This window comes from Martes martes, assembly GCF_963455335.1.
Source record: "Martes martes genome assembly, chromosome: 13".
Classification (NCBI taxonomy): Eukaryota; Metazoa; Chordata; class Mammalia; order Carnivora; family Mustelidae; genus Martes; species Martes martes.
In genome coordinates this window covers 50,162,376-50,173,098 of record NC_137901.1, presented here as the reverse complement: position 1 = coordinate 50,173,098, position 10,723 = coordinate 50,162,376, and the positions used below count along the sequence as shown (strand labels likewise).

General features: G+C 49.9%; 1 protein-coding gene across 3 annotated transcripts; it reads right to left on the bottom strand.

The window, feature by feature from the left end:
• Window positions 1–901: 901 nt before the first annotated feature.
• ADCYAP1 (adenylate cyclase activating polypeptide 1) lies at window positions 902–6,259 on the bottom strand (the record flags this gene model as incomplete). Of its 3 annotated transcripts, XM_080820984.1 has the most annotated exons (5): window positions 902–932; window positions 2,039–2,179; window positions 3,315–3,413; window positions 3,865–3,996; window positions 6,150–6,259. In XM_080820984.1, 5 exons carry the CDS (start codon window positions 6,257–6,259, stop codon window positions 902–904), a joined length of 513 nt encoding a protein of 170 aa, XP_080677110.1. The 3 variants fall into 3 exon arrangements, with proteins under 3 accessions (XP_080677110.1, XP_080677108.1, XP_080677109.1); XM_080820982.1 differs by lacking the exon at window positions 902–932 and having other exon boundaries at window positions 1,990–2,179; window positions 3,811–3,996; XM_080820983.1 differs by lacking the exon at window positions 902–932 and having other exon boundaries at window positions 1,990–2,179.
• Between the last annotated feature and the right edge of the window lie 4,464 nt (window positions 6,260–10,723).

Sequence of the window (10,723 nt, the reverse complement as noted above, 5' to 3'; positions counted from 1 at the left end):
ATTGCCTGAGGAGACTGCAGAATTAAAGAAAGATTGATCCCATACACAGGACTCAGGCATAGATCGAATGCCTCTGTGCTTTCACTGTTTGCAATGTGATCTCCTGGCAGCATCCATCCCGCCTGGGAATGCAAATCCAATTCTGTTTTCTTTGATTTATGACTTCATACCGAATCAAATCCGTAAAGGAAAAGGAAAGGTCCTTTAAACTTTACAAGCTAATGTTTAATCTTTTCTTGTTCTCTTTTTCTTTTTCTCCAAAAGAATCTGTGCCTGAATTTGGGGAGTTTGGCTGGTTTGCCTGTTGTAGCTTGATCTGGTTGCTGGGTGAAGGTTCTTTTGTTTATAGAGATTACTCACATGTTCAAGGAATTGATAGGAAACAGACAGACATGCTTTCTGTAGCCAAGAAAGGATACAAGGGGGAGGTTCTCAGGGTCTGTTGGAGCTTGCTTACCTCACTCTTGACCACAAATATAAGATAGTACTCATACATATGAAGATGAGGTTTAAATGATTTATCAGTTAGTAAAACTGAGCAACATGTGAACACTACACATTCTAATATGACAAAGGTTGGTTTTATGAAATAAATTTTACTAAGCAATAAGCCATAATGTAGAAAAATACATTTTACCTACAAACTCAATAAACAAGAAACAAAGGGTTCATATTAAGAGCATAATTACTTAAGTGGTAACTACACAGGGGTTCCTAAACTTTACAATAGGTACTTGCATCAAACAACAAAAAAAGTAAGAAGCATTCACAAGTTTAAGAGAAATTAGTGAAAAATGTAAACGGTACTTCAACAGTGCAAGAGGGTGGGAAAGAGTCTTCAGAAAATCACAAAAGAAAAGTGTGACTTCTACAGAGCTGGGTTCAAAGGGGAGCATCCTGGTCATTTCACAAGATGAGAAGTATTGACAGCACTGGAGAAAAACACATTGTACTTTGCATCCATTTCCAATATCCAGCGCCCAAAGTCAGTCAGGCAGGGGACCCACGGTGGGATTCAGCTTACCCTCAGCGTCCCAGACCTGGGGCAGCTCCAAACCAGTCCCTCTCCAGGGTCCTCCTCTGACTGCCTTATGCTCTGCCTCTTCAAATATACCTACATTTCCTTCACTCTGTTCCATTTGCCCTAACCTTGGGATATGAGTTTCCTGGAAGTACAGAGAAGGGAGATTTTTCTACCAAGTCTCCCTTTTCTGTACAACCCACCAACACTTCCCCCAGGGAGTGGTGTGAATTCTGGGGAGAAGCACAATTTGGATTGAGCTGTTGTTTTTATCAGGAGAATTTCCTTCTGGGCTGAGAGTCTGAAGAGAGACAAGTACACATAAAAGTAGAATCAAAGAAAGCAGAAGTACTGGAATTGCCACCCAGCAAGGGAACAAAAGGGGACAGTCCTAGTTGAGTTCAGCTGGGACTGTAGCAGCCTGCCCCAGAGACTCTCTAGGAAAGAATGCCCTTCAGCAATTCTCCCAAATCATTACCTCCAAATCTCCCTGGAGCAGGGCATCATTATGTACAGTAGCAAATGGTCAGTATTAATATCTTCAGGCCTGTCGTGGATAAAAATACTATCCTTTTAATTCCATTTTACAAAAATAGGAGTAATATTCAAAACAATGATTGTCTATTTTTCTACTTATTTTATATAAAAACATAAACAGCTCAGGCGAATTTTCAATCCTTGTGCACACTCTGTATGAACTGCTGTCTTTTATACCTATATATATTCATAATATATATATTTGTAATATATATATATTAATAATTGGTCCACAAAGTATATCTGTGCATTCTCTAGTGCTTTGTAAAAAGAAAAAACAATATTATTATCAAAATATTCATTTAATGGCTTTACTTCATACATAAATACATGTTTGGATAGAACACATGAGCGATGACTGTTCAGTCAGTTGGGAAAGTGACTTTTCATTGTGTCAGGACTGTATACACAAGGTAGCTGATAACTCATCGCTACAAATACGCTATTCGGCGTCCTTTGTTTTTAACCCTTTGTTTATACCTTTTCCCTAGGACGGCCGCCAAGTATTTCTTGACAGCCATTTGTTTCCGGTAGCGACTGTAGCTGTCGGTGAAGATTCCGTCTGAGTGGCGCTTGGAGAGAGGCTCCGAGTCGTCCTCTGCGCCGCCGCCTAGGTTCCCACTGCAAGGAAAGGGGTCGGGAAGAGGGTGGCGGGGCGGGAGACACAGATTCAATAGCTGCGGGGAGCAGGTGGGCCCCACCCCACGCGGGAGCCTTCAAGGAAGGCACAGCTCTCATCGCCCACCGCGCCGCCTTCCTCTGCCAGTAAGCAGCTGGAGGGGAGGGCTGTGATGGAAACCCCTCATCCCGCCCTCCCCACCGAGGCTTTCCTGGCACTAAATCCTTACAGAAGGGACCCGGGATGAGGTCCGGGCCAAGGGCAGGCGTGCTTCACGCCTAACCTCTCTCCAGATGCTGCTCTTTGAGATTTGACCATCAGCGCTTTTGCCCTAAATTGTCCTGTTCCTCTCATCCCTCCGACCCCCACCTCCCGCCAGAGAAAATAACCAAAAAGCCCCAAGAGCCACGCTGGCTGCTGCCTGGGAGTTTTACATCGATCCTGCAATTCCTAGTCAGACATGGGCACTCCTCCCTTCCACACGCTAAGTTGAGAAACGTGATGATAATAATATAAGTCGACAGGCTGTAGGCAATATTTTTCATCACATGAATTATTCATTGCGAAAAATGTAATCTGTTTTCCCATGGGCTTTATTAAAATGTTGCCTTCTGCTGGAGATGCTCCACGCAAGCCCTGTGCTCTGGGTTTGTCTGGCACGCGCAAGAACTGTTTGTTTCCCCGACCAATTTTGAGGATTTGTTGGTTTCGATATGAATTTACAGTAAAAGAAATGGGTTTTTTTTTTAAGTCACCCTTAAAAATTATAGCAAATCGTCCCGCGAAGCTCGAAAGGTTTTCAGTCACTCGGGGCGGACGGAGGTGAGGGGGGAGGGAAGGAGGCTATTTGGTTTTTCTTCGTTTTTAAATTCAAAACGGATCAAACTCCCCAGCTCCTCTGCCTTCTCCTTGCCTTTTGCCGCTCGTAACTGTCTGGCCAAACTTAAGGTGCTCCATCAGAACCTCCGCCAGGGACCGCCGGCGGGCCCCGAAGACCCTGCGGCGCAGACGCACCCTCGGGCCCACGCGCACGCACGGACGCAGAAGCGGCGCCGCCCACCCCGCGCGCGCTCGCACGGACACCCACACCGGAGCGCGCGCCGTCCTGCGGCGCTTAACTCTTTCGCAAACTCTTACCCCAGGCCCTTGGCCATGAGTGTCTGCAGGTATTTCCTGGCGGACAGCTGGTCCAGTACTTTGCGGTAGGCCTTGTTAAGGATCCCTTGGGCGACATCTCTAACGGGGAGGCAAAGTGAGCGCCCAGGGTCACTGACGGTCCCCAAGAGGCAGCCCCAGATCCCCAGCTAGGCACGCACGCGCCGCGACGCTCCGGAAGGCTGACGGGACACGCCCCGGAGGCACAGAACTTGCGGATTACTCTTTTGGGATGTTCCCGCGACTGACTGCTAGGAACGGGAGTCCCTGCTGCCCTCCAGGGATGCCAGGCATGGAGTCTGGATGGGGCGCGTACTCCCGGCCACTCCTTGGGCAACAGATCTTTAGGTCCCACGCGACCCTCATGGCCACACAGACCGGCCCGCTACTAACTTTTTGTCGCTCTCACGGGTATCAGCCAGAGAGAGGAGAGGCTTGAGGGTTTTTATGAAAAACAGCCTATTCGGTGGGCCACCACCCTTCTCCTCCCACCACCTCAGTCCCGGGCCGTAGCGGAGGCCGCGCGTGGTACCTCTTCTCCGCCGGGTAGTAGAGCGCGTAGGCGTCGCGCAGCGCGGAGGCGGGGCTTCCGAGGCCGGGAGGGTCGGAGTCGTAGAAGTCGGGCAGCGGGTTTCCGTCCTCGTCGTATACCTCGTCCCCCGGCCTGCCGGGGTAGCCCGGGGGCAGAAGGAGTGGTCAGTACAGGTCTCTCCCTGGCTCTGCCAGGACCCCGAGAAAGGGGCTCGCACTGATTTTCCTTCTTTCTAAAGATCCCCCCACGGAGAATCGCCACTTCTTCCGGCATGGGGGAAGGGGTAGAGGTGAGGCGAAAGAAAGTACACCCAAGAGAAATTCCCTATCCCTCCAAATTGCTCTCCGACCGGTCCTCTCGCGGATAAAGGGTCAGCCTTCAGGGCCCTGGGAAGCCCAGACGTCTGTGCCGACCCCCTACACCTGGCCACAGAAAAGGATCTTACCTCTCCCACCCTCCACGGGCCTGGCTCCTGAGCCACCCCAAACAAGCAGCCACGGGCGGGGACGAGAAAGGTCTTCAGAGACAAGACGCTGGCCAACGCGAAGACCCGATAGGGGAGGCCCAGAGCGAAACAGAGGGAGGGTGGATGGGTGGGGTGTGCTGCGGCCGACTCCGCCAGCCACCCCCACCTAGCCTCTGAGCCCAGGGGAGCCCTTCCCCGCGCAGATGTAGGTCACGGAGAACCTCCGACTTCTATTTTGGGAGGGAGAGGATCTGGCAGGAACATGAATAATAGATGCCCCTAAACTTAGCCTGTTTGGCCGCGGCTCATTCTGTGGCATGTCCGCGCGCTCTGGTGCTCCTCGACCAAGGAAAGTGCCAGGCACTCGGCTCTTTGAAAATTGCTGGGAGTGAAATAGGGCTTTGGGGTCCGCTAAAAAAATTAGTTCGCGCTAATCTGTTAGGGATGTTGGGTCGGCGGAAAGGGAAAGGATCAACAGGGGACCGAGAGCCAACTGGAGCGCCGCAGTCTTGAAGTCGCCCTTGCCTAGCGCCTCTATCCTTGATACAGGACAGGGAGAGATGAGCTAAAACGCAAAACCTCCTCCCTTTGGGCCGCTGGAGAGACCCGGAACGCGGCCAGGGCAAGTAGCGCTCCCTAGTAGGGTTTAGAGTCGTACTTCGTTATTCTGCACGCCTTTCCCCTCCGTCCGCCCCACACCCAGCCCTTCCTCGGCGACGCGCCTCCTCTACAGACCAGCTTCCCAGAGTCCCCGGGTCTTTCTGGACACTTTCATCTCTGCCCCGTGCCCAGATGCTGGAATCCTAATACTGAAGTCAGAACCCATCTCTCCGGCCAAATTAATGGTCAGCGGCCGCTAACGGCGACCTTTCTTGGGCGCGGCTTGGAGAAGCAGCTTAGCCGGCAGAAGGCGTGCTCCTAGCTGCTGGGAGCCGGGAGCACAGCGAAGCGCAGAAGCTGCGCTGCAAAGGGAGCTTCCACTCTCCGGCGACCGCCCCGGGACTTTAGGGTTGCCTAAGGAACCTGGCAGTGCCAACCGACTGAAACCAGGGGTTAAGAAAAAAACCCTGGGTTACTCCAGCCTCGGGCTGGCAAGGTTGTCCTGGTCCTGCCTGCCTGCCGGCTTTCTCTCCCTCCTTCCTTTCATCCGTTTCATCCGTTTCTCCACCTTCCTTTCAGACTCATTCTTGTCCTTCCCTCTCTCAAAACGCTTTTCCTCAACCATACCCGGCCAACACTCCCCCTCCCCAAGGCAGTTTGAGACTCAAATTGCAGTTGGAAAACGTATCACTTGAGAGAAAGCTCTTCCAGGGGAAAGAATTCGAATTGAAGTGAAAGGGAGATCAGAGGAGAGAGAGGGAGACCCCGCCCCGATAGTCCAGAACAAGCTGTAACAAAGCGAAGTCCACGGGAGCTTCACGCTCAACCCTCCAACCCGGCTGCGGGCACCGGAGAAGTAGTTCTCCTAACTCAAGCTAAGAATAGGGAAAAGAAGTCAATCTCCGGGCCGGGCCCTGCCCCCTACCGCGGGCGGGGCTGGGGGAGGGGAGGTTTCTCCAGCCCGCTGAAGCTCCCTTGCTCTACCCCGGGTCCTTGGCTGCTGCGGGCTGGGGGAGGGGCGCTGAGCCGCAGTGGAGCCTGCCCGGACCTTGCACTGAGCCGGGGCCAAGGACCCGAGGCCGGACCCAGGCTGACAGCGGCGTACTGGGAGCCAGTGGGGAGACGATCATAGCCGGGACCGCGGAACTGCAGGAGGACAACCACGAAGAAGTGTTAGGGGAAGACAAGCCTCAGCTCAGCCCCGGCGGCCAGCACCTACCTGATTCCAGGGAACCGGAGTCCTGCGGCGGCAGGTGAGCAGTAGACACTGCTGTGCATTATTATCCCGTAGACCAGGAGGGCCAGCCTCGCTCCGCTACACATGGCCATTCTGCGCAGAAGGGGAAAAAGGGCACACAGCTGTCAGAACGCCCCTGGCCTTTCACCCGCCAACCCCAAGAAACTCCCCGAACTAGGGGAGGGACAGAGCAAAGCACCGGCTCCCAGTGTTGAAAACCGCTGAACGACAGCCCGTGCGCGCTCTGCCACTTCCCTCTCGCTATAGTTAGAAAAACATATATATGTATATACCTAGTGCCCGCTTAACTCGCCAAACCTGGTGCGAAGGAAAGCTAACTCGTACCCTGATGCTGGTGAAAGAATCAGCAGTCAAAGGAGTCGTTTGATTTGGTAAGATATTTTTCCCCTTACCATTTAACTCTTACCACTGCTAGGAGAGGGTTTGTTGCCAAGTAGGACGGCGGGCAAAGGGCTCCTCCAAGTTTCTGCGCTGGAGTCACAACCCAAGAGGCATCACCGTCTGGCGTTAGCGTCTGAGAAGCGGCAGGAAAGAGCAGGAGCAGCAGGAGGAGCTGGAGGACTTGTTTGCTGAGGCCAGTATTCTGTTCAAAAGTTTGCAGACGCACGGAACTAGGAGGAAGCGTGACACCGAGGCAAGGGGGCGAGGAGAGAGATGGGGAAGGAAGAAAGAGGAGGCGAGGAGCTAAAGTGGGGGTTGGAGACAAAGGGGCCTAAGTCCACCAGGAGAAAGAACTAAGTGATTAAGGAAAAGAGGTAAAGTCAAAGAAGTAGAGGAAGGAAGAGGGAAGGCCCCCCGGCTCCGCAGGCTCTGTTGCAACCGCCTGGTCAGGCAGTTGTGCAAGTCGGCAGTGCCTTCTCTGCTCTGAGGTCCCCCTGGCTGCGTCTGAAGCTGCGGCTTCTGCTGCTGGTGCTGCCGGTGGTTACAGAGGTGACCGGCCCTCTGCTCCTATTTATATGTGCAGTTAGCAGAAATCTATCTGAACGTGGTTTTAGAAGAGGCTTCCTTGTCAACATCTGTCTGCCTATGGCCTTTAAGTACAGAATATTTTGTTGCACTGTTGCGCTCCGATTTTTATTCATGGAATGACTTCCTTTTTTTTTTTTTTCAGTCACGTAATGATCGGGTATCAGAAAAAGACGTCAGCATCCTAGTCCCTCAAGGAACATATTAACTATTCTGTGCTGTCCTCTTGGATGATAAGATCCGGAGTCATCGACTTCTCATAAACACCTTTCACTCATACAATCCAATTTTTAAGAAGTGCAATTATTTTGATGGTTTTCAGTTTTAGCCATTTCTCAAGGATGGGTAAAGAATTCATAGAATCTAGAGGATGGTGAAAGTTATGTTTTTAATTATGTCTGTATAATTTCTCTTTACTTTTCATCAAGCCCCAGCAATCAGAGCTCTGGTCTCTGGAATTAAGCACCATCAACCTCTCCTATTAATAAATTTAATTTAGATCTCCTAATTTCTTGCGTATGTTCTTTTAGATAGACAATTAAATGTGGAAGTCGTTTTGTTTTTAAAGGGAAGTCTTGGAGGATTTTCAGTAAATCGCTAATGAGTCTGGCTGTCGTTGACAGTCTGGCTATGAGTAGATTGATTAGAGTTAAAGCTGCATCCGGTCGGTGGCCTGTGGAGCTGTCCAAGCTCTGAGTGCTGAACTCTGGTCGCAGATGCTACAAACATTGAAAATTGCCATTGGTTTAACTTTTCACCAGAGCCTCTAAATCTGAAGATTTGGCACTGATACTATTAATGTAACAATTCACTGTCCAAGTCTCCCCATTGTTCAGATACGTTCCCCCTTTGCAGTATCCATGAATGCCCTTAATGCTGAGAACAGTCAGACCCTGCCTACATTTGAGTAAAGAGCTTTCTGTTTCCTGTTAATCCTGGTTTGTAGATCTCTAGGTGGCCTATTTGAACACCTTCACACTTTCTTGGCTTTTACTGATTTCAAAGACTGAAACTGTGAAATTGTATTTTCCACAGAAATTGAAATTTTAAGAATTTGGGAGTGAGAAATACATTATTCTCCTTTATTTACAACTTGGGTTCTGTTTGGAGAAATACAGACAGATTGGGAAAGCATGAGGATTCCCAGTACAAGTTTACTTGCTGAGGGTTTCTAACGGGAATCCCTCCATTGGGAACCGTTAATTTTTTTTTTTAGCTGAAAATGACGTGGGAAGAGGAAAGCAATAAGAGAAGACTACAGCCACCCGGAGGCTTTCAAGCCCCTGGGCAATTTAAGAAGATCCCTAAATTTCTACTCCAGTAAGAGAAAATCCAGCCGATTTCTTTTTATTGCTCAAAGGAAATAGAACCATCAATAACCATTAGTGTGCATTTTAATTATTTGGGTCTTAAACAAAACTTAGAGGAAATGGCAACTTAGTGGGAATATTTCCTATTATAATTTGGAGCTAACTTTTAAATAAGCTATATTAGTTTTGCATGCTTTTTCTAAGACAAAATTATGTTTCTCATTCAAAATTCCTTTCCTACTTTCTTATTGAAGATCTAATATTCCCTTCAAGAAGGCAAAGTTTTGCTCATTCCTGGTCATGAATGAGCAGAAGCTACTCGCTTCTTTTTAGCTTTTTCCTGGGGATACTCCAGATTGCCTGCCTGCAATAAAGCTATGAACCACAACTACATGGGGATGTATCTCTTTGTCTCCAGTGCATATGTTCACCTTTTATGTTGTAATGTTTACATGCATATGTTCCGTGCTCAGCTCTGCCTCTGGAGTAAATTCGCACACAAAGAGCCCTCGGTGAACACGACCAACTGGATCATCAAGCAGAGACGTCTTTCTTACTAAAGCACCCAAAGCTATTACCGAATGTGACTTTTCTGTCTTCCTCCTTGCTTCGCGTCAAAGGTGAACCCGATTAAAATCCTTACTCTTCCCTCCTACGCGAATTCCGAAATGAGTTCAATCTGTAGAAATATTTGAAAATTTCAAAGACTCCCTGCACAAATTCACTACTCAACTTTAGTAAAGGGAGCCACCATGTGGGGAGAATGTTGACTTCATGGCCTACCAGAAGGAAAAACCACAAACACCATTAACTTCGTGGGGCGGGTGACGGACTACTGGCTCCATGGCCCGCAAGAATCTTAACTGTGCCCTGGTTTATAAGGGCTGTGCCACTTCCACTCTGCTCAGCTTAGGTACGCGCGAACTCGGTACCCAGCGCTCCGAAATTGATGGCCTTGAGGCCTGAACCCATTCGTGAAAGTGAAAGACTAAGCAAAGAAATCATTTTGAGATTCTTGGTCACTGACCCCCCCCAGAAAATCAAGCTCCCAAGACCCACCCGTTGCTCGGCACACTCGAAAGACCCGCCCAGCCCGGACCCACAGCTGCCTGGGGGAATCGAGACCAGGACAGGGCTGTCCCACGGATCTTTTGGGGCCACTGATGGTCTCTGATTAGGAGAATTTGGCGTCCTTCCCAGCAAAGAAGCTTTCCTTTTCTCAAAAGTTCTGGCCTGGGCCCTTGAGCCCGGGGATACCAGGAAGGTTGCGGAAGGGGAGGAACTAGAAGCTCAGGACCGGACTCCAAAACTGCGAAAGTCTGTGGTTGCATCCCCACGTCGCCAAATCCTCGCTCCTGAGCTAGGCTCCTCCTGCTTTCTATTGGATGGAGGCAAATACCGTGCAAACGATGTCTCAAAGACCAAAACTACCCCCAAGTCCTCCCTGAGAGTAGTAATTTGCTGTTAATGTCGAGGAATATTCTAACTCAGAGAATTGACTAACGCTGCTGTCGGGAGGGGGGGGCGGGTCTTGTGTCTCAGGAGCGGCGAAACAAAGAGGTGCATCAGGTAAAATTGCGAAGCTGGAAAGGCCCAGAGCCGCCCCGACAAACACTGACGAGGCGTCCTGGCCGAGACCACTTAGGAAACCGCGGCTGGTACGGACTAGTTCATTGCAAATGCAGACATCCATCTGGCTTAAAGCGAGGCCTGGGGCCTGCGCGGATTGTGGAAGGACCCTCACCTAAAGCATCCTTTCTGGGAGAAGGGGAGATAGGAGGGAGGGACAGAGGAGAATCGGGGCAGGACAGGGCAGGACAAGGGGGAGAGCCTTCCAGTTTTACCCTGCTGACACCCTGTTTCTCTCCTAAAGATTTTTACTTCTTCCTAAGGCGACTGAGGTTAAGAGGGAGAGAGAAATCTTCAGATATCCTGTATATAACTGAAAATGACAAGGAAGAAAAGGGAAGGAAAGAAGAAGAGACCCAAAAGTTAGAGTTTCCTTCCAATTAACAGATAACACAAAGGAATGTCAAGTATGACCCCACCCTGTCCCCACCACGTTCACCAGAGGTAGTAGAATTCCCAGGCAGCAACATTTCTTCCCAGGCTGTGGAAGCAAAGACTGGCATAGACTAGACTAGACTGCAATCACATCTCCTTAGAAAAGCAATTGCAACCATGGAATTCTTCCCAGGGGTAGGTTTCTCCCATGTCCTCTGAGAGCAGGAGGGACAGAAGGCATCACTCTGGGGCTGT